The 24,316-nt window shown below is 53.6% G+C and overlaps 1 protein-coding gene across 1 annotated transcript in view; it reads right to left on the bottom strand.

The window, feature by feature from the left end:
• The window catches only part of Dlgap2 (DLG associated protein 2), a 476,272-nt gene that overhangs the window by 407,599 nt on the left and 44,357 nt on the right, over positions 1-24,316 (bottom strand). The window contains exon 2 of the mRNA XM_048792849.1: positions 11,848-11,902. Coding sequence (XP_048648806.1) covers positions 11,848-11,902 — 55 coding nt within the window. The remainder of the gene's footprint in view (positions 1-11,847; positions 11,903-24,316) is intronic.

Genomic DNA, 24,316 nt, shown 5'->3' on the forward strand with positions numbered 1-24,316 from the left:
CAAGAAACGTCTTCTTTTCTTTCATTATTTGTGCCTCAGTCCTTAATCTCTGCAAATTAACCCCAACTCATACCTGACAAAATGGCTACTTGCTCTAGACCGAGTGTCCTCGGTGTGATTTATGTGCCACCTGAGATCCTCTGGAGCAACAGGACACACCAAGCAAATAAGCCCTGCCGTGAGGCCCACCGTGTCCACACTCCACCATTCACGCCTGCCAGGTGGCAACTCAGAGCCGTCTCCACAAGACGAAGTCCAGACCGCGGCTCAGGCGGTGCTTTGGAATGTCTTTCAATTAGTTTAAAACCCAACCCATAACTGATTTCACCAGAGACAAAATGAAGTAATAATTTTTAGAAACCGTCTCTTTTAGAATAGAATTTTTACAATAAAATGCCTTTTGGCATTGTTGCAAAAATTTTTTAAAAAGTTACTAATCTCTGATCACAAAATTCAGCCCAAACTCCAATGACCTATGGCCATTCCTACCAGTAGCTCGGGTCAGGCTGGCCCTGCACTGAGACTAGCACCTCCCTCTCAGAATACCAAACACAGACCTGCTGCAAGCCAGCGAGCCCCCATCTCTAGTCCAGAGCCACCTGGCTAGCGGATCTGACACAGCTATGCCAATGCCTGCTGAGGGACACGTGGAAACGCTGCACCCCTGAAAATGAGGCCAGTCACCTGTTGCAAGAGCAAAGTCATTTCCAGGGAACCTCATGTCTGCAGCAATGCAGGACCTGTCCAGCTGTGCCACACCCCAGATGGACCACACCCCAGCTGCACAAATAAGCCTGTCATCCCCCAGTGAACATCTTCCATGCAGAGGTTTGGCCAGCACCCCCATGTCACTCAGGCCACCAGCTCATGTAGCAAGCAACCCAGCTCTCCCCTAAACCTTCCACTGTCCTCTTTCAGACTCACACTCCCAAAGAAGAGCAGACACCATAGGAGCTCCTTAGGGTGGAGACAAGACCAGAAGAGCCAGATCTCAGCCCCAACAGCTCAGGGCGTTGGGCAACCTGACAGAACAGGCAGAAGCCCCCTAAAGGCAAAGCCCCTGCATGGAGGCTGGCAGACAGTAAGACAGAGAAGCCACCAGGGTTAGCTGTGCTGCAGGGAGGAATCCCCACCATCACACAGACACACAGTGAGACCGGATGTACCCCATGTGCCCCGTCTTCCAGGAACCACCAGGAGAGCTACATGAATAGAACACCAACAAAACAATGTGCTTCCTTATACACAGAGATGTGAAAAACTGTGGTATACATGTGTAATAAGAATTGTAATGCAAAAAAAGTCCATGTAGAAAGACACAAATTGGCGCGAACATACTTTATATACAAAGATATGAAAAGTTATGCTCTATATATGTAATAAGGATTGTCATGCCTTCCACTGTCACGTATTTAAAAAATAAAATCAATTAAAAAAAAGAAAAAAAGCCAATGCGCTTCCCACAAGAGCATGTACATATGCACATGTATCTGACACATGGACACACAGTACACACACGAGCACCTAGCACAAAGGCCAAGAAAGGCTCCCACTTGGGACCTGGGCAGCATGTGTCATAGGGACTAGGAGAGAAATTTAGGGAGCTGCCTCACCTTAGAAAATGTGCAGACTGATGCTGGGAAGAGGGATGAGCAGAAAGGAGATGAGACATGACAGATGGAGGTGAGAATAGTGAGTGACAGAAAGAGCCCATGAGAGCCAAGCCAGACGGCAGCCACTCAAACCTGCACCACATACAGAGAGCAGAGCTGCACCATGCAGGGGGCCTGTCATGAAGATGGCAGTCGGGTGACATCCCTGCACATAGACGCCTGACCAAACAGTGAGCACAGGACACGTGGGAGCTGTGCGGTGCTAGTCACCAAGGCGTGCAGCACAAGCACAGGCCAGAGGGCTCAGCCGTCAGCCTCAGGGCGCTTTCCCTGCGTACCTGGCAAAGCACTGACATACTTACTCATAGACTTGCTTTTGGTTTTCGGACACCTGTGAGCTAACACAGCAGAATGACCTGAGACTGTCATTCCGAGGGGCAAGCTTCTAAAGTCAGGCCTTGTCTGGCATCTGGAATACAGATTTTGGGGCCACCCTGACTGCTGTGGCTTCCAGTGCCCACGCCACCTGTGAGCAGGGCAGCCATGGTGCCACCCGAGCCTGGAATCCGGGATCCTGAACATAGGGCTGTCTATGGGGACAGACCCCAGTGATAGCCCTGGGCTCCAGGACTTGGTGAGGTTGCCTGCTGGACTTTGATGCCCACATGTGGTCACAGCTACGGCTGGAGCAGCCCAGAGTGTGCTGACTCCACGGGAGGGGACACAGGACACTGCCCTGTCTCCCTGCACTTCACCTCCTCCACAGCTGCCTGTGCTCGCTGTGCCGGGACCCTTCACTGTGAGATCTCAGCATTGACCTGATTGTGCACGGTGCTGGGACCCTCCTGTCCATCACTGGACCCTGGTCCTGGGGACCCCCCATGGCGGTTTCAGACCAGGGCAGAAGGTGGTTATTAACACTGTGACCCATGGATAAAGATACTTCCATGCTAACACCACTTCTGAGTGGAAGATCTCAGGACAGGAGAGAGTAAGTTAGCACTGCAGGCATGCCACACTGGAAGTCTGCCGTGTCCCTCAGCAGAAGGACTGGATGTGGGACACTGAACTCCACCAGGCACACCCCTCCCAGTCCCCATCCCTGTCTGACACCTTCTCTTCACAGTCTTACCAGAGACCACACTGCCTGTCAGTGGGATGGCTGGACGAATCCTATCCCCACCACTGGGTCCCTACACAGGACTCCAGGGCCCCACGTGCACACCTGCCTCAAGGTGGGGACACTGACCTGACACGTGGTGACAATGGAGGAAGGTTGCTGGGCAGAGCATGTTTGGTTTCCGTGCCCCGGGCAAGTAGGCTCTACTGCCCTCCTCCTCTCCCAACACCTGGGTGAAGAAGACACACGCAAGAGCCACATGTCCCCAGTCAGGCAGCGGCAGCCAGCAGGTGATATACCCCAGCAGCACATCTGGTCTGTTTCAGAATCTGTACCCTCCTGCTATGCTGCTTACTTGGATTATTCCCTGTTAATACATTCAATCAACCTAATATCAATTTCATATAAATTTCATATAAAATAATGTGTTTTCAGATACTAAGACTTTTTGTTCTCAAAATATAGTGTTTAAAGCTCACTCTATAGATGGACTTCAATAAAATGTTTTAATTAGTATGCTTTGATACTTTCAATAACTTACAAAATATATTCAGTTTATCTTCAAACTAGCTCATCTTAACCCAAATATCTATGTCTAAAATACATAAAGGAAAAGGAAACAAAGCCTGGAGTGATCGTCCCGCAGTTAAGGGCTGAGTGAATAGACTAACACCCTGATTCTCTGAAACAGACCCGCCACAGCCAGCTCTTCACCCCCCTCGGCCCACACTTGCAGGGCGAGGACACAGGGTCAGAGTGAGCCCCAAGAACCTTCCAGGACGTGGGCAGGCACGATTCCCCATCGTTGATGAGGAATGACGTGCAACCTAATCTGCACAGTTGGGAAATGGTCAGGAATCCATGTGGGTGATCACAACTGCCGCAGGCTGGCACAGGTGGTCACAAATGCCCGCAGGCTGGCACAGTTGTCAGACAAGTGGCAAATCTACTTTCTACTTCAGGCTTAAAAAGGCAACCAACGCCGGCTATTCCAAGGAGACTTACCTGGCCAGAACCAAGGAACACGGGCATGTCCTAGCAGAGGGGCCCAAACCTGAGACTGGTGGATTGCAAGTGGGTGACCACATGTCACAGCAGCCACAGTGAGGCTCCAGTCTAGCAAGCCAAGACAAGCAAGTGCCTCACACCTGAACCTGGGGCTCCCAAGGGCACTCTCACACAGCCACCTTACTAGGTATTGGCCGGCACCCTACCGTCCAAGGCCAGCTGTCCCAGAACTTTGTTCATTCTGACCAGCTTCACCACACTAGATTGTGCCTGTTGTGGGTGTATCCACGACGAGGTGAGGAAAGGTCCCTGGGAAAACACATTTCCTTAGCACAAAACTGGCTCACACTGAGCCCCCAGAGAGGGCCTCAGGACTACTAGCACACAGGAGTGCACAGGTGGAATCCAGCCAAGGTCCCCGTCTTCCTCACTGGTCCCCGGGGCCTCATCCCGTATCTCTCTCTCTCTCTCTCTCTCTCTCTCTCTCTCTCTCTCTCTCTCTCTCACACACACACACACACACACACACACACACACACACACANTCTCTCTCTCTCTCTCTCTCTCTCTCTCTCTCTCTCTCTCTCTCTCTCTCACACACACACACACACACACACACACACACACACTAGGCTTCTCCTAACAGTCTCCTGTGAAGCTGTCGACACATAACCAACCACCCGAGACTGGCAGTTAAGGGAACAGCCACTTATCTGCCATACCTCTGAGGGCTTCTTTGCCTGGGCTGCGGGCTCCTGGTATAGTCGGGGCACACCTGGAGGGCCCAGGTGGCTCTACTCACATGTCCAGCCTTTGGCAGCTCCTCTCTCTACAGGATACTTCCAGATGGCTGGCCTAAGCATCCCTAAGTGGCCACGAGATGTGGCCACTGCCTTGAGCAGATCAAAACAGTACCATTTATGTCCCTTTCTATACATCAAGGCACGTCCCAAGGCCAGGCCAGATTCAGGAGTTCAGGAATCAGACTTCTTTTCTTCATTAAAAGGGGTGCAAAGAACTCAGTTTCCAACCCCATACCCCACCATGAAGCTGAAGAGATTTGCAGAGAGATTCCAAAGTAAGGGGCCTAACAACCTTCTAGAAGTTCAAGTATCAGAATCAACTGTCATGAAGAATGTCTACCTGGCGAGGCTGGAGTGTGTCCTGGATTAGACCAGGGCTGTTAAGTCCTTCCATGAGGTGGTGCCATCCTGACCTGTCCACCCCCTGAGCTGGACCCAAACCCATGGCCCTGCCTCACCTTCTGTCTACTGCCTAGCCTCAGCAGCATCTTTGTAAATAACACCTGCATCTAAGGTCACCTAAGCATGTTTGGTGGGGAAAATGGCAAAGTGGATGATTTAAACCATTTGCTACCTTCAGCCCTTCACCTCTGAGACTGTATGGATACTGGTTTCATTACTTTTTTTACCTAAAGTAGACAAGCTATGGAAGAGCCAGACGCCACAAGTTTGTGCATGTCTATCTCCTCTCGTCTATCACTTCTTGCACATGATGGCCGTCCTAGGCAGCATGACCCTTGAGCTCCAGAGGAGGACAAAGCCAGCTCTTCTCACCAGGAGGTGACCCTGGGCAGATGTCACCCATGATCAGCCCTCAATCTGACCTCAACACAGCTCCCCGGGGGCTCAACCCTGGCTTCCAGACCAAAACCAACCAAGAAGCAGGATCTTGTTACTAGGTTATCATTCCCATATCCACTGCCCTAGAGATTAGATGCTATTTGGAATAATAAAAGGTGACATAAGGCCCTCCACAGGCTCAGATTGGCCATCAGCCAGATCACTGATATGGACCTTAAGTCTTTGTTATTGATTTTATGTACAGATGAATGTATGCATGTCTTCTCACATGAGAAAGAATTTAAGGGCACTTACAAAATAAGTGGGTGAGAAAATGGGGGCAAAGAGGAAAATGAAAGGAGAGGTATAGAGTGAAGCAGAGCTGTGGTTAATAAGCACCCAAACTTAAGACGTGGGACAGGTGGATGGACAGGGGTTTGGCAGGTGGAAAGAGCGGTGGATAGATGCAAGATGTCACAAAGCGATCGCACGTTTTGCTGTTTGTTTTTTGTTTTTTTTTTTTTCCAGCAGCTGACGAATGCATCATCAGTCACATTCTTCTGGAATTCCAGGGGAGCGGTGGGCTGTGCAGCCCACCACAGATCCTCTGCAACACCCTAAGCCCGGCAGTGAGCTTCCTAGGATGATTGTTGTGATGCCACAGAAGCAGCACCAGTTGGGCACCGGGATGAGGTAGGCCAGGAACACAGCCACCATGGCAGGGGCTCAGCCCAAGCTCTCGAGGGAGGAACAGATCTCACAGCACTCAATGCAAGGACACCCTGGAGCAAGTCTGCTTCTGTTTTCTGCCCTAGAGCTTCTGAAACATGGAGTAACATGAACTTGGAGGTCCTGTCTGTACCACGAGCACATTCTGTATTGTCAGTTAAAGGCAAAATCCTAGATTAGCATCCAGCCACACACAGGAATCGGCTCACCCTGACACCCCAGAGTATGAACCTGCCGGCCAAGCCAAATGCCCACAGCACACAGGCCGACCACCAACTCTTGCGGGCATGTCATGGGCTCCAGTCAAGCTCCAGGGTGGGTTGTGAAGCCACCAGAGTGCCCAACTAGAGCCAAGCCACCACAGTGCCCAGCTAGAGCCATGAAACTTCTTCACATCAAGTTGGCACAAGTGACAAACCTGAGTAAAATATGTGGTAGCCTGTGGTCAGGTGACAGGGCTGGCTGGAACTGCACCAGGGCACAGGTGACACAGCCTGCATTCTGGCAGCACTTCCCATGGGCTGCATGTCTTTCTACTTACACAAAGATGCCGTCTGCGCTAGAAGTGGGACCTGAGGGTTAAGAAGAATCCACACAGAAACGAACCATTCTGGTCCTAACATATTGATCCGTAACCTTTCATTCAGGCGGCAATTACATAACATGACCAACTTTCTAATAATGTCATTTCAGTTTATGAAAAGTAAAGCCTTTTGAGCATATGAGACGTTTGTTTTCTTTCCTCTGTTGGGGGCCACAGAGAGAAAGCAAGATGAAGGGCATTCTGTTCACCGGCTTGAAGTGACACTGGCCCTCCAGAGAGGGCATAGGGAAGGACCCTGTGGCTGGAGCACTTACTTGGATTCCCCCAACCCAGACACCCCTCATCTTTCTTGGCTGGTGAATCAGCACATGGCGCTCTACATGCACAACCTTGATTCTTTGTGGACAGAGAAAGGTCTATGAATAACTTTGGTATCTGGGTAAAAAGAAATTTACTTGAAATATGTAGTCTTTCAAAGAAGTGAAATCTGACTTCAGCCCAGAGTTGAAATGCCATCACCTGGCACATGGCCAACAGAGACCTTCCCAGTGGAGAAACTGTGTACACGATCACCTTCTCAGCATGGCACCCTCTGTGCCTGCGACTCTGGGGTCCTGGGCCACAGAGGCCAGCCAACTGCCCCTCCATTCACACCAGCATCACTTCCTCATCCACATCACCTCACCCGGCACCATTTCGACAGACAAGTTGCATGTGGATCATGAAGGACTTAGTAAGGGTCTTCACGGTGTCACAGGCCAGCAGAGTGAGAAACCCGCACTGAAGTCATAGGTGTGTACAGTGGGTGCCTTGGGTCTCTTCCTCATCGCCAGGTGGGCACCACCACAGTCGTGAGGTGCCTGTAGTCAGGAACCACCCCAGGAGTGCCACAGAACATGTGCTGCTAGAGCCGGAGCTCACACACGACCCAGGAGTGATGCCTACCTGCAGACTCTGTGAATCACCTGCAGGCTGATGGAAATCAGTGAAAGGGCGTTTCACTGCCCTTGGCCTCACTGCACAGTGCTTCCTGCCCAGTTGTGAGCCACCCTGTCAACAGGCTGGGGGAGACCAGCAAATTCACTAGCTGATCCTCCTGGACTTGTTTGCCAAGAAATTAGAAGCCTTGAAAATCTTCAGTTCACAAGAAATTCAGGGGCTTTACAACTAGTAAATGCAACCCTTCCTACTACTTCAACAAAGACTGCCCTCTGCCTTTTTGAGCTAAATCTGTGAACCGCCCAAGCACTGCTCCCTGTCACCAGCCCTACTGCTTGCTGAGGTCTGATGAGGTTGATGGCTTCACAGAGCCTGTGGAATAGTGTGTGTGCACTTGACATCCAACAGGACCTACGAGGATGTTGCAAAATTCAGCACCCTGTTGCCAATGGTAACTTCCGTCACGGGTTTGTTTAGCTGGTCTACGAGAAGGCTTTGCGCAGTCCCCAGAGGGCCTTCAGGAACGTGCCATGGAAAGGCTGTACCTGGCAAACGTGAGGATGTGGCCTTAACATGCCAGCTCAAGAGAACTGACATGGTAAGGGCACCACCCACCCTATTCAGCATGGCACAGCTTGAAACAGACCCTGGTGGGATCATTCAAACCCCAGAAACCAACAAACACAACAAATCAGGGTCCTGCCCTCCCTCCCTGACCTGGCCCCAGGGAGTTTTATTCAACACTGACCAACGTCAACCCAGCCAGACGCAATGCCTGGGATGGTGGTGCTCAATCTCAGGTAAGCTTACCAGGTGTTTGCAAATAAGCAACAAGCAGGCCCACAAACACATGGGAAACACTAACACCTTTCACCCACTTTTTAACACACAGTGCTTCATGGGCTCCTGGCATCCACTATCAAGTAGAAACCCAATGCACTCCAAAACTCAAGTGCCACCCATGCTTAACCCATCTGAGGTCTCGTCATTTGGCTTCTGTCATCAGTCTTCAAGGAGAGAATGGCTGACCTGCTCACTATCAGCTCATTCCTAAAACTTCTCATTCTTGGCTGGGGGACAGGCACTCTCCCGATGAGCACAGGGTAAGGGCTCTGAGGCCACGACGCTCTCCTCAGAGCAGCCTGAATGCAAGGCAAAGCAACACAGGTTCCTATGAGCATGACTCCTCAACAACAGGCACTTCTGAAACAAACTGGCAACCGAGACAAGGAAGACAGAAACTCTCAGAACAAAATAATCCACACTGTTTCCCCTGTGAACCTCCTTGTCAGGAAACACATGCTCACAGTCTGCCACCGTCCTTCACGTGCAGTTCCATTGGTGTGTTCTTCACACCTAAGCTGCACACAGCCTCTCATGAAAGAGCCCACGCGGAGAGATTAATCAACGTGCTGTTGCACTCTGCACCAAGGAGCAGAGGTTTCTTCCCAGGAAGGTAGGGATGGAAAGCAAGGAAGCAACTGTAGGAGGCCACAGTGGCCTGCAGGGAAAATGGCCTGCAAAGTAGGGATGGGCACAGCCCAGGAAGCACCAGCCACAGCCCAGGATATGCACGGGAGCCGCTGCCCACAGAGGCTTCCAGATCCACGAGGGACTGGCTATGTGCCTGGACTGCCTCGAGCCCACCAAGACCCGCCAGCCATGCAGGATACAGGAGCGGCCCCACAGGGCCCTGGCTCCCTCCTGTCATAGCCTGCCCAGAGTGTCTGGAGACGGGCCAGCAGCACTTCTCATCAGCACCCAGTGCTAGTAAGGGCTGGCACTGGGTTCAGGCAGAGATAGTGACCAGGGGATCCCAAACACCAGCAGAGCCCAGTTGCCAAGGAGCCATGCCTCCTGGACAGCCCTGCTTCAGAGCCCTTCCTGCCCCCCCCAGCCTCACAGTGGGGCTTTCATCCAGGCTCAAGACCCAAGGCACGATATGAGCCAATCGGACGTCACCAGAAGAAGAAAAGGCAGAATGTTGGCATGTAAAGGCTGGATCAAACCCAGGCCTCATGCTCGCTAGGCAAGTGCACCACCTTCAAGCACATCCAGGCCTCAGCCTTGTTCCCCGAGAGCTGCCTGCACCTAGGTCTGTGTTTCCAGGAAAGGGACAGCGTCTGTAGCCATGCTCCTCCTCATGAAAGAAGCATGACCCTGCCTGTCCTCAGTTCTCCTGAGAGCAGACTGTGTCTTTCAAAGGCAGCACTGTTAATTCAGGACACACACTATATATACAGCTAAGGGCTTAGACAGCACTTCTAAAATAAGGAGGAATCAAACAGAAGATAGAAGCAACGACTCATCTAGAAGTAGATCTTTTTTAAAATCGTAGTAAAATACACAGAACATAAAATTCATATTAACCACTTTGAAGGGCACAGTTTGGAGGCATCAGGCACAGTCATGTTGTCACGCAGCCGTCATCGCCATCCACCTGCAGAACTTTTAATCTCCTTAACCAACTGTGAAAGCTCATCTGTGAAATCAGGAGGGTCGAACACACTGCTCGCGTTCCTAAGGAGCTTGACATGCCACTGAGACGCAGAGCAACCACAGGTTCCCAGCAGCATTCCTGTGATCACACAGCCCTGCACACCTCAGACCCCATCAGGTGGTTAAACGGAAGCTCTGGTACCTCTGTCCATTGAAGAGTGACAACTCACCCAGAACCTCTCCTTCCCATGGGAGGCAGTTCATTCCCTCTGCACACTGAACCTCAGGTTCCCACAACCTGATGCAGGCGAAGCACATCATGGTACAAGAGCATGTCCAGGAATGGCCTAGGCGGAGTCCTGGTCAAGCCCCAGTGGAGGTGGCCTGACCGCCTGAGGGCTAAGGGCAACAGAGCACCTCAAGGTGGTAATACACTCCACACCATCATGAAGTGCGGCACAAAACACAGTGCGAGAACTCACTGCAGTGCTTACAATCACCACCGTCCTCAAGGGACCTTGCTTAGCCACTGACGCGCTTCTTCATGGCTCACATGTGTCTCACGATCGGAGCAGTGACTGGAACATGGGATTGATCTGGAAGCAAATTCCTCCCTGTGAGACTCAGGTTGGTGGGGAACAGGGTTTGCAGCCATCTTCGGTCCTTTGCATGTGGCGCGCTCGTGTTTTCACTGCTGATAAAGACTTCCAGAGAATCAACAGGCTCAAAAACACCCAAACACATTCTGAACCTGCTTCTCTAGAAGCAGGAAATAGGCTCAAATTCATAGCCAAGATATTTCAGTGGCTAAAAACCAAACATGAACAGTTCCATAAATATTTTGAAAAAGAATGTGATTGGTAGCATGATCCACCCAATTCCTAAGTAAAAGATAAAGCCCTGTTTCCCTGTTACACTTTTCACCAGGATGCGTGACATTAACTGTGCCTTTCAGCCCCTCGGTCCGGCGCTTGCAAGCTGGCTGGGCAGGATGCCACTCATGTCACAGTAGAGCAAATCCAACTGACCCATCACCCAGCAGCGCATGGTGCTCAATTCTGTGTCCGTCAGAAAATAGTAAGGTAAGGTCAGCAGACCTGTTTCTTACCAACAGCAGTATCCTGCCGCACACACCAACCAGACAGAGCCAGCCTTCCCAAGGAGGAGGACGCACACTCCAACTTTCCTCAGACTGCAGTTTCTTTGATGAAAACAACTCACACTAGAAGCTCCAAGAAACGAGCAACCAAAACACTATCCACAGGATAACCTGCCCCAGGCCAACTCAATCTCCTCTTTCTTACTGAAACAACAGCCTTCCAAAGGGTTTACACCCTCTATGCCCATTGTGTTTCCTCAGGAGCAATTAGAGCACCCAGCTGACATGCAGCCACACAGGTCTGTCCACAGTGAGGGACTGCACAGACACAGCGTGGAAGGCCCCACTCCAGGACACCTGCTGGTGGCTGCCAAGACCCCAGGAGATGACCTGCAGCCAGTCCTTAACGTGGCCAAGGAAGGGCCCCACGACGGTGGGCTTCAAACACACCCACACAAGCCAACAGTGGGTCTCTTAGTAAATAAGTACAATGAGCGAACGAAACAGCTTTAAACCAATGAATTCCACTTTATAAAACCACCAGCTTCCCTTAGAAGTCCAGGACATCAGTCTGCTAAGTCCTGCGTCAGCAAAGACAGACCTCTGCGCTCAGCTTGCAACCCACTGCACAAACAGAGATGTTGGTTTTGGCTTTCTTCAGTGAACATATCATCTTGCACTAAAAGCCCACAACACCCAGGTCAGGCATCACACCTCTCCATACTGCCGCAGACATGCAGCCTGTGGCCACAGATCAGAAGAATAATGGGTACCTGTGTTCCTGTCTGGTAGCACACAGCAATGCTTCTGCAGAATGCCGGGCAGAACCTGTTTCAAAACAAATAAATAAAATGCATTTGGTTATTATTCGGGCAGAGGGAGGCATCTCATTAACTGTTGCAAGCATTTTTCTAATAAGGTTGTTCAATGTTGAACCAGGTCCACATGCCCAGGACAGTCTGGCAAGTTAAGTGGCACAGAAGTGCTGATAACATACACTTCTCATCAGTAAGGCTGATCAGGTAAGTGCAGCCTGCACACATGCTCCACGGTGAGGCTGCCATTCAGGGATGTGCTCCTGAGCGATGGCAAAATGGTGTTCGAGGGGCTGCTGACAGAAGGTAAGTGGGCCTGCCAATTTTTATGGTGGCTTTTAAAATATTAGATGCATCTAGAGCCTGAAAGTGGCACCTCGCTGGGACCTCATTTCAGGTCTTTGAGGATCTGAGCCCAGGCACTTTCATCAGGGATGAGCTGGTATGAAGAGAAAGGCTGTGTCCACACCCATAGCTGGGCAGTGGCAGGCAGGCATGGTAACAACAGGAGATGGTTTTCCAAGAAAGCCCCACAATGCAAAGCACCAGCTGCAAAAATCTGCAGCACAAGAGGTCTCCGCGGGAATCTACCATCATGCTTCCTAAAGAACACCAGAGCAGGGCTGAACCTCCATGTCACGTGTTCCAGGCGATGAGGCAGCAGCATCCCTCAGCCCCAGAGGAACCACAGCACGCCTCCAGGAGGCCCACAGGACCTACAGAACAGCCATGCCTGCCAGGCAGAGGGAGCCCGGGAACCCAAAGAAGCACCATCCTGACAGGAGCCCTCAGCCAGCTCAGGCTGGCCCAGAGAAGGGAAGGCCTCACAGACGTGAAGGAAAACACAGGGTCTCCTCCTCCATCCCTCTCCAGCTCTCCCATGCTGAGAAAAGAACAACCCTCTCCTAATGCTACTGTCCAACGCAAGATGGCACTGCCCACTGTCAACCCTGACTAACCCTAACAGAAAGTAAAATAAAGCAATAATCAAATTAGTAACCAAAGTGCCGAGCAAAATACGAAGTTAACGTTCAGAAATCCTGGCTTGGTGGCATCAGAGTGAGCACCTGCAAGACCCTCAATCATCAGCCCCCGGAGCATGAGGAGAGTAGCAGAGTAGATATGCCATAGTGGCACCATGCCCTCCCCGGGCCTGTCACTCCTGATATCCTGCTCTCCCTGCCCTGCCAGGATGTGTGTGCACACACCCTCTCTCCTCTCCCCTCCCCGACACACAACTGAAAACCAGTGGTCTCGGACCTCAGGGCCCTGCCCTCCCACTCCGCGGTGAGGGCTCTGCACATCCCATTCCCAGCATGTTCCGAAGGGCCTGCAAGCCAAGGCCAGGCCCAGTAGCTAGTCGCCCTCAGAAGACGTGAAACGCCCTGTAAGGTGGAAAGGCAGCGTGCTGATCCACCTGCATGCAGACTGGAAATGCACGTGTCCTTGGGAAGTTCTACTGAGTCCCATGGTCAAGCTTGCCTGTCCAGAGAACCCGCCTCAGGCAATACCCTGCCGGCTTCCAGAGGGGACAGTGCTGACCGGCCCACCACAGCCCACCCCAGCAGAATCACCAGGAGGCTGTGCTAGGTCCGGGTTTCTGAGGAAGGAACTCAGTGTCCCTCCCACACCCCAACGCTAGTCCTCAGTCCCAGCCTCACAGCGGACGTCCCTCAGAGCGCACAGAGGATGCCGAGCAGTGGCCAGGCGCCAAACACCCTGCTCCACCCTGACGTGGGCACAGCTGTGTCCAGATGGAAATTAAGTGGGAGTGACACAGGTGACTGTGGAGTGGCCAGGGGTTATTGGGAGCAGGTGGGTGAGGGGGATTCAGGAGTCCGTGCCGGTGGCCCACTTCAGTCTAGCTCTGCCACTTGCTCCCAGCCAACTCCCTCCTCCTCCTCAGTATGGCAGCCTGAGCGCTTGCCAGGACCCTCTGAACCAGGGCTCTACCAACCACAGACGCCGTGGCAGTAAGGACTCCCACCATGGTAGATGAGGGGATTCTGAAGGCAACAGACTCACTCAGAGGGCCCACTCAATGGTGGTCTGACAGGACACCACCTCTCCCCCATCTGAAGGGAGTCCTCCTGCTGGGCTGTGTCCTGGGCCAGTGTGTAGGGAGGACAGCTGGAAAGCAGCCAGACAGCTGTCAACATGCCCTCGTTCCTGTAGGAGCAGCAGGAGGATGAGCAGAGGAGGCCTGATGGTGGGACCCTCCCATTCCAACTCCTGGCCACCCCCACCTGCCACAGCTGCTACCAGCCAACGAAGCCCCACAGTCCCAGGCTCTCTCCACAGGGTCCCTCACTCCCTGCCATGATCACAAATCCCTTTCTGAACACACAAGAAGCTTTTTATTCAACTCCACACAGCAAAACCAAAGGATCAAGGGAAATCACTAACAGCCAATGGCAGAATTCACCTTGATGTTCCTAAAGGCCGACAATCTGTGTTCAAAGCAGTGCTTCCATCTAATCCTGACAACTCCCACTAGCCACGGGCGCAGGAAGACATGTGTTCAGTCTCAGAGCTGAGCACACTCACTGCTCAGCCGGGCTGGAGGGAGCCAGGCAGGCCCACAGGGTGGCTTCTTCCTCTCTGAAGGGCTTCCAGGAGACAGCAAGGCAGAAAGAATGGAATCATCCTGCTGCCTAAGAATAGGAGAAGTTCAATTCCACGAAGCCCGCTCCTTCCGTAGGGCTACCTCCTGGGAGTAACTGGAAACACAGCACTCTACACGCCACTGGCTGGGGTTGCGTGGGGCCTGTGCTGCCCAAGCCCTCACCCACATTCTCCACCTGCTCTGAGGAACTGCCCCTACCAACGTGGTTGTCATGGGACCCTCTGTCCTGAAAGTGCTGGCTCTAGTCCCCTTCCACTTTAAATCACCTTCTCTGACCAAAAGTAGACTCAGGAGGACTGAAATACAATCCCCCAGGTTGGTGTGTGCTTGTGCAACATGGCAGTCACCACTGGGCACCCTGGGCACATTTAAATTCATGAGAATAACTAAAATTCAAAACTCGGATGCACAGTTGTGCTGGCCACACTTCACGCTCTCGCAAGCATGGCACCCAGGCTGCCTTATGGGATGGTGTGGAGCACCACCACCTTCCAGGGAGAAACAGGCCAGGGCAGGGGCAGGGGCAGGGCGCTCACCTCTCAGGCAGAACCAAGACAGAAAGCTAGACCACCCACAGCCAGGGGCAGGGGCAGGGCGCTCACCACTCAGGCAGCACTGAGACAGAAAGCCAGACCACCCACAGCCAGCCAGGAAAACAGTCTCAGAGAAGGGAAGGAGAAAGAGAGGACTGGGAAATCTCACTTCTGACCGCAGCTGGTCGCAGCCACAAGTAGGGCTCCTTAACAGCCTACAGACACGAACAACCACAGAGGCACTTCCCTTGGACCAGAGGACCCTCACCCCCACCCTTGTGCTGATTAAAGCTTAGAAATCACTTTTCTCCAGATCCACTGAAAATGACAAGATAGAGTTGATTGGCCCCCTTTCTAAACCCTATATCCCATCTATGTGGACAAATCAAGTCCATAAAAATCCCTGGACAACAGACAGCTGTGTGTCCCCCCTCTTGGGACCCTCCCCTCTTCAGGAGACCTTCTTTCTATTGCTCTAATAAATCCTGTTACTTTGCTCTCGCCTTTGTGTCTGGAGATTTCATTCTTTAAATTCACAAGACAAAGAATGCAACCCCATGCTCTGTGCCGACCTTAGTCCTGTCCTCCCCCAAGTCCTAGGTGACTGAGCCTGTGGCCTGTCCACAGACCCCAGGACTGCCAGCTCTCCTCTACACCCCTCAGGACAGCTTCAGAGTCTGTCCCTGGGCCGTAGGCCCTCCCTCCTCTCCCCCACCTCTGGGACTGAGGGTCTGGAGTGAGAACGTGGCAGTTCAGTGCAGTGAGGTTCACGTGAGCTGAGCACTCTGCCGTGGGACGGGTCCCCTGTGGATGTCATGACAAGGCACCTCACACAGGGCAATTCAGCAACAAAAACGTCCTGCCTGGCAGTCCAGGATATTGGCAGGGCTCCATGCCCACGGCAGGCTCTGGGGAAGGTCCCTCCTGCCCCTTTCAGTCCCTGGGGGCTCCAGGCACTCGCCGGCTCATGGCCATGTTACTCTGCTTGTTGACTCCACGTGACCTTGACCTGGTGCCTGTCCGAGGGGTCTTCCCTGATGTGTGTGGGTGCCGAAGCTTCCTCTTCTCTGAGGACACTCCTGTTATATTGGAGCCCACCCCAGTGACCTTATCCCAGGTTGATTCAATCTGCCAGGACCCATCTCCAAATCAGTACACATCCCAGCACCCAAGTACCCATCCTGGGGAACATAATCCAACCCATAACCTGGCAAAGCCTGGCAATTAGGAGTCCAAGTCAGTCCTTGTCATTCCTAACTGCTGCTCATTAGCAAGTCTCTAGGGTCTCTGAGCCTCAGCTGCCTTATCCATAAAATGGGCAAACACACCACATGGAGTTGGTGAGAACAGAAGCACCGAGGTCGCATAGTGACGGGGTGCGATCAGCAACCAGGGAGCGGTAGCTGCTGCATCTCACCATGCTGACAATCAACCCACTGCAGTGCACGGGCTCTGAACTGTCATCACGGCTCCTCCACAGCCACACCAGTGCACGCTGTGGGGCCCACCAGGGTCCATGATGCCTCCTGGGGCTCAGCAGCGGTCCTGACTATCTGGGTCTGCTCATGAACTGCTCCTGGTCCAGTCTGCACACCACTCACACATGGGGCACTCCATGGCAAAACCCTGCTACCATCAAACCGGCTAAGTAGCTTCATAAAACATCCTCATTTTCCTAATACCTGGCCCTGACCAGCCTGTGGCTATTTCCAGAAATGAAAGGACAAACATGCCCTGGCACTAACAAGATTAAAGAGCACATGAGAGGCGACCACAGCCTGCTCATGCCCGGCTGCCTGGTGCTTCTTCAACACGCAGTTCAGAGTCCCCTCCACAGGTAGCCTTCTGGCCCACCGGGCCACTTCCCTACCCCCTGCACTTAGCTCTCAGGTCAGCCTCCATCATGTCCTACTTCAGCCTCCCTGCCTCCTTGCCTCTCCCCTGACCCCTGGGATGGCCTCTCTTGTTCCCACATGCAGGGAGTGCCCGCCAGGACAGATGTTGGGGTCCTCGGACTTGTCCCCTCCACCACTGCTTGCATTGCTGCCCCCTGCAATGTTTTCCTGAGTGCTCTGGTTTGCTTTCAGCTGCCCCTGGCAGCACCCAGGCACCCTCGCAGACTCACACGTTATCCCACAAGCAGAGGAGTAACAGGGACTCAGTGGTACCGTGCAGGAGGTAGCTACTGAGAGAGGACACAGGTGATGGCTGGAGGAGACACCACACCCACTGGTCCATGGGACCCATCTGGGTCACCACCAGGGCTCCCCGTCTGCCACGCCTCCCCCTCCCCTCTAGCCAGTGTCCTGCTGCCAGGCTGGTGATGGTCACCTGCAGTGAATCCGCTGGCTCCATGGGGTTTGAATCCTCCAGCTGAGCTAAAGGTCTCTCTCCCTCTCCCCCTGGCCAAGGCTGTCCTGCTCACTGGAGACATTCTAGAATTTAGCAGCCACTGCTCCAAAGCAAGCAGCAGAGCTCTTAGCAAACTCCTTCATGCTAGGACTCCATTTCCTTCTCTGAGAAATGGAAACAGCGACATGTCGCAGGGTGCTAGAGCAGGAAAGATGTGGGTACGATGCTGTGTGGCACACTGGCCTGGCACAAACAAAATTAAAGTGTCCCAGGCGTGACGGTCGGGATGTGCTTCCGCAGAAAAGGCTAGTCTTGCCAGTAGGCTTCCCCTCTACCCCTCAAATGGTTCCAAAAGTCAGTCCCAAGTTCCCTAAAAGCCTACATGAAGCTCCTATGTGCTTCTCCCTGACACCCCAGGCTCTCCCCGAGTGCCCGCATGCACATCTAGAATGATCCCTTCACACCTGGGGCTCTTGCTCTCCTCTGGACCTACACACCCCTCCCACAGGCCTGAGAGTCTGTTTTGGACCAGTCAGCTCCTGCACTCTGTTTCTTAGAAGATAAACTCTCCACTTTTATTAATAAAAAACTTCACCATTCATTTCTTTTGTAAGGAATTCAAATGCAACAGACACACTGAGGTTGGATAAGCGATGAGTTACTTCAATTAGAGCTTTCAATCTAATGTACTTTTCAACTCTGCATGTACCTGATTTTGATAATAGAGAATTTTGTCCTTCAATTTTTATAAAGCAAGAATGATTTCCATCTCCTCTCTTCTTTTACTGACATGCTCTTCAGCACCCAGGCCATTAGCCATGTTCAGTGAGCTCCCCCAGCCACCTTCAGCAGGGCTAAAGAGGTGCCTCAGGCTCAATGGAGAGGAAAGACTGACAATCGTGCACCAGAGAGACCTGGGCCAGTTCTGCACGGCCATGTCTCTGCTCTGCCTCTTCGCCTGTGCTGTGGACAATGGTCAAGAGGACACCTGCAGCTCTCACAGCTAGATTAGAACCGGCGTCTCTCCTGACTCCCAGCCCACAGGCTATCCCAGCATGAGCACACCTCCTCATGCTCAGCCTGGTAATGGACAAGGATCTGTGGCTTTGCTGGCTTAAGGAGTCCTATACCCTCCAGACCCTGGATGGCAGAGGCACGGAGATCGTCAGGCCTTTGAAGAAAGCTCCCACTGTGAGAGAAAAACAGAAACCAATGGACTTGGGCTGGGGGCAGCATCTGGTGAAGCTTCGTCCTGCTCACCTAGCTTGTTCTGTTCGCCACAGAGGAGAGAGCAGCAGTTCACAATCCGTCCCAGACTTAGGCAAGGGAAAGCCTTGCTGTGCAAACCTCTTACCGGGCACTTGCATTCCCTCAGCCTGAAGTGCCACCTATGAAGCACTCTTCAAAGCCAGCTCAACTGACAGAGGCACCCGTCCACCTTGGCCAGCAGGGCTGCAGTGAAGCACTGCCCACCAGGGCTCCCACAGCAGACACCTACTCCCCACAGCCCTGAGGCCACAAGGTGCCGGCAGCTTCCGCGCGTGGTGAGGGCGGCTTCTCACTGTGTCCCCGTGAGGACAGCGTGCTCTGCACTCTTCCTCTTCTCATGAGGACACTGATCCCATTGCAAGGGCCCTTGTCACCCTGTATGGAGGTCAGGGCCAACTGGTGGGATGACAGTGCACAGCCGCATTTGGAGAGTCTGCAGAGCACAACCCCAGTGGGCAATAGGAATACACAAGACTCGTATCCACCCCGAAGCTGAAACCCGGCTCACCAGACAGAACTAGCTGCTCCTCGACAACTCTAGAGCATGAGAAACCCAACAGGAGACCCTCTGCTGGACGCTGCCTTCAACTTCAATGCACTGTCTTCGTCAGAACAGGCCACGTGACCCAGAAAGGAGCAAAAGCTTGGGTGCCCCCACTGGGGACCAGAGAAGCCTTCCCCGTGGGACCCAGAAACACACAGGCTGGAGTCCGTCTTTGCAGACAGGGAAGCCGCTCAGGCTCTGTGCTCCAATCCCTTGTTCTGTGGTTCCTCCAGCAACAGGCCCTCAAGCACAGTGGCACAGAGAGTGCGGCCCTGGACACCTGCAGCACGAGCGTGGGTCTGTGTGTCGGCTCGCCTTCTCACACTGCTGCCTTGACACAATGGGACACTGGCAGCCATGTGAACATCACCAGCACGACGGCAGGACCTGTCTGCTGCCTCAGGGGGCAAGGACACCCAGATGCCCTGGAGTGCACTGGGCCACAGAGTAGCCCCACCAGTGACTGTGCTCCACAGGGACCACCCTCCTAGGAGACAGCCCCAGCAGCAGCTCCATCAGAGGACGGAGGGGCTCATATCTGAGCCACCTGAAGGGGCTGAGCCAGGTGCCCCAGCCCCGCCCTCAGGAAGACTGATTTCCTGTGGGCCATGCACCATGAGAGCTGTGACACATTTCCATTCTGAGCCCTGCTCAGGAACAGAGTGACCTGGGTGGACAGGGTCTTGGTCACCTCCACCCCAAGCAGAGAGCCTGCTGCCTGCACATACATCAGCAGGTGGGGAGCTGAGTGAGGACGAGCAGTGGACCCAGAAGGAGCCATAAGCACCTGCCGGTGTCCGCCATGCTCCCAGACCCTCAGAGGCCTGGCTCCACGGCTTCTGAGGCAAGCGGATCACATGTGGCCCCAGTGTGATGTATCTAGTCAAAACCACCCACCTGTTCCCCATCAGCTTTTCCCTGAGACGTCCACCGTCTCCCGCCAAGGGCACACGAGTGGTTTCTAGCCCTTGGCCTGTTAGAGTCTCCAGGGCATCTGCCCACACCCCAGCAAGGCAGGAATGATGACCCTCAGAGGGAGGCCCCTGGGAGCCCAGCCAGGGAAACAGACTTGGAACAGCAGAAACCCAGGCAGGGCCACCGCGGCCACCACTCATCTCAGCACTGCCACTCTCCTTGCCTGGCAGTGTGCAGCTCTGGCACCTGCCTCTCCTTGCTGTCCTCTTAAAAGACCACCTGAGATGAAGGCAGGGCTGCTAGGAGCAATGGGGTAAGGAAAGCCCTGCCTGGCTCACCAGCAGCTTGGTGTTCAGGAGAACCTGGCCACTTATGAAATCAAGACTTGGACTCTCTCCAGCTGCCCTATGCTCCAGCAGCAGCGGGTAGCCACATACCAAGAACTTCGAACCACACAGGCTGGGTCTTCAGTCCAAGTGACTGCCCATCGCAAACCACATCATTTCACTCTACAGAACACTTATGTGAGTCTAAACATGGCGGAAACCGGCCATGGTGAGTTCAGGGCCATGTGGGCCTTCCCCAAACTTGACCAGTCACAGAGCCCAAGTGAAAAGCCTGGGAGAGCTACTTTCCCAGAACCAGATCTGAAAAGAATAACTGTCCAAGTTACGAGAAAGATCGTTCCCACTGCGCAGTGCTCTGGAGGGGTGAGGCCACCTGGACACAGGCCACCTGGCCTGTGGGACAGCCCTCACCATGGCCTGCAGCTGCACAACACGGTCACTCCCCATCACGGGGGACACGCAGCCCACAGTTCAGGCACTCCAAGCAGCTCCTTTATTCTTGTTAAATAACAGTGACCGCCGTCTCAGAAAATCGAAGGGTTCCAGTTTCATGTTGTACATGAGTAACCTGCCCAGACCAGCCTGGCCACTGCCTCCCTGACACACTCTGCGGACCACTGGCCGCTCCTGCCGGGGACCCTCTCAGTCTCCCTCTGCCAGAGCCGTCTCCCCCCAAAACGCACACACATACACAGGCACTCCTCTCCTCTGACTCCCACCCGCATGCCCATCTCTCAGGCCGTCTCTTCCCCAAACTCGATTCTCAGGTGGCCCAGGACACAGCCCTGTGGCTCCCTCTGTCCACACCATTTCTAAGCAGCTCAGCTAGGCCCTGCATTCACTCTGAAGACTGGGCTTCCTACGCTCAGCCCTGTGCTTTCTTTGTCTGGATTTCCGAGCTGCATACCCAGTATCCACCTCTGCAGCCCTGGGATGTCTGACAGGCATCTCAGGACTAACATGCTCCCCCCCCCCCGCTTGCCCTTCCACCTCATGCCACCGCCCTGAGCAACATACATGCAGCCCTTGGGGCCAGGATCCTCAGCCCACTTCCCTCCTCTTCCAGGCCTGTCCTCTACCTGATGCCATCAGGGAACCACGTCTCCACCTCTGCTGTCCAACGACTCCACAGGCTCCCGTGACCTAGTCTTCACGCAGCACCTGCAGGGCTCTTCAACAGTCAGGTTCTATCGTGTGCCCATGGCCACCACAGCTCCCCACAACACCTCATCCTTCTAGAGTCGGAGGGCCAATGCCGGGGGACTGGACCACTCACCCAGCCTGACCCAGACTTCTGGTACAGCAGCCCTTCACCGTCCCTTGTGTGCGCCAGGCACACAGCCCAGGGACATTTGCACCTGCCGCAATCTGCCTGGAAAGCCTTTCTCTGGGCATCCCCACAAACAGTTTGCTTTAGGCCTCACCAGAGACACCCCTTGATGGATCACCCTGTCACTGTCCCCTCAGGATGTACCTTGCCACATCTTGTGACCAGCTCTCCTTCTGTGCTGCTCAGACGGAAGCGCTGGGAAGCAGGACCTGTCTGTGAGGTTCTGCTGAAGCAAGGGCAGGCTGATACCTGGATCAGAGACCCTCAGACACAGTCAGATCCCCATCAGGCAGGTAAGGACAGCCTGCGGCATGTAGTATCTGAGAGTTCCCGCTGGCTGAGCTGCAGAGCGTGGGGTGAAGGATGTCTACTGCAATGGCAAAGAACTTGCCCAGGCTGAGATATGGCTGTGGCACTCAGAGCCCCATACAGCCCCGACGCCCCACCGTCCTCATCAGGTTCAGCCTCGCCACTACTGCTCCCACTAAGAGGCTGGAGAAGCCGAGGCACCTGGAGTGAGTGGTGGCCAAACATCACCAGCAAGAGCCCAGGCCTCTCTCCTGGACATGGTGCCCCGCCCTGCAGTCTGAGCAGCCTGGGCTCTGGGCCCCTCATCCCCTTAGGTCTTACATTTCCCCTTAGATTTCCTCTGGGCTGGAAGCACAGAGATCCATCTCTTACTCAGGTGCCCATCTACAGCCAGGGCAGGACCTGAAAGAAAGAGCTGCACTGACCCCTCACTGGCACCCAAGACTCCAGGCAAGGACATGGCACAGGAGGCCACACGGTGAGGGGAAGAGCACCCACTACAAGCCATAGAGGAAGAAAAGGGGGAACCACAGCAGGCCCCCAGCTGCTTCCCAGGGAGAGTGGCCCGAACCCTGGCTCAGAGGAATCACGAGGGTCACCTCGTTCACAAACACTAGAGCACCACACTCTCAAAGCAACAAGACTGGCCCTGCAGGCCTGGGGCCACTGACCAAAGTGGTCTTGTCCTGTGGAAGGTGAGAGTCAGAAGGGTCAGGCCTGGCCTCTAGCAGTGTTCCAGAGCCTAGAACAACCCCAGCATGGAGCGGGGGGAGTGGAGACATCATGCAAAAGAATGGACACTTAACAGAGATGCACAGTCATTGGACTCAGCCACGAACCCACAGCCTCCCCTGACCGAGTTCCCTGACATTTTTCTTGTTTCCTGCTATAGACAAGAGCACATGCTTGCTCCATCTATTTAATTAAAACTAATTAAATTTATTTGCAGCATAAGAAAACTTGAGAGCACAGACTTCTTGTGACGGAGATCGATCACACGTGCATGCTTGCTGAATCCTTCATCTTGGCAAGGTTAAGAGGCACCAGATGAGTCTCAGGGCTGTTCCCCAGTATTTGTTTTGCTTGCCATTGAACTTGGGTGTGAAACCATGAAGCCTGCAGGTACTTTTGCAAAATCTCATCAGGGTACTCCTGGCAAATGATGTAGGCCACTAGTGCCACCTGAGACTAAATGTGTTCAGCAGCTGGCCAGGGCTCTACGGGTCTGATCACGTACCCTACAGACTCTGTGCCTGCCGTCTAAGAACATCTCGCCTAAGGTCCTTGTCAGAGTGAGGGGAGAATCTTCAGCTTCAGGTCTCCCTCTGGTGGAGAAGCACTCTATGGTGTCAGAGCCTCGACTCTGGTAACTGCTGTTTTCTGGACCCTAGCCAAGATGGCAAGCAGGACCTGACTGGCACTTGTCCAGCCCGTGTGTCTCAAGGACTTCAGGTTCTGCACATCCGTGTCTGGACCAGGAGCAGGTCCAGGCTCCCGCCTGTGTCTAGACTCTGTAGCTGCAGGAGAAGATCCCTTCTTTGCCACCAGCCCAGAGGCAGTGTCCCTGCCCCACAGTGCTGCCTCTGCACCGGGGCCACGCACAGTCCAGAGACAGCTGAGCAAGCTAGCCAGAGGCCACGAGATTAATGCTTACTGTTTTTTGTAGGCTTATAATTGATTTCTCCATGTAGATATTTTCTTCTTCCCCTTCTGCTCCCCGGCACCTGATGCGCACCATTCTACTCTGTGTCTCTAAGCCTCGCAACTGCAGGACCCCACAGAAGAGGAATCGTGCAGGGTTCATCCTTTGTGTCTGGCTTGTTTCCTAAGTCCTCGAGGTTCATTCACACTGCAGCATGTGTCAGAATTCCACCTTTAAGGCTGAGTGACATTCCATCATACACACCTGCCATCGGTGTTCATCCCTCCATCTACCCACGGACACTGCCTGGCTCCTCCTCCTGGCTGCTGTGCACAGTCTCCCTTCAAGACTCTGCCTTCAACTCTGCTTTTAGTTTCTGAGCCCTGGGTGCGGGGTTCCGCTGCAGCTTATCACCCTGCACGCCACTGTCTGGGTGCAGTGCTCCAGGCTCCGCGTGCCTGCTGTGCCTGCTCGCTGCTTGTCCGCAGCAGCCATCCTCAGAGAGGCAAAGTGGTGTTTGTCTGCAGCATACCACACAGGCCAGGGCAGGGCTCCAAGAG

This window comes from Marmota marmota, unplaced genomic scaffold, assembly GCF_001458135.2.
Source record: "Marmota marmota marmota unplaced genomic scaffold, marMar, whole genome shotgun sequence".
In the NCBI taxonomy this organism is placed as follows: Eukaryota; Metazoa; Chordata; class Mammalia; order Rodentia; family Sciuridae; genus Marmota; species Marmota marmota.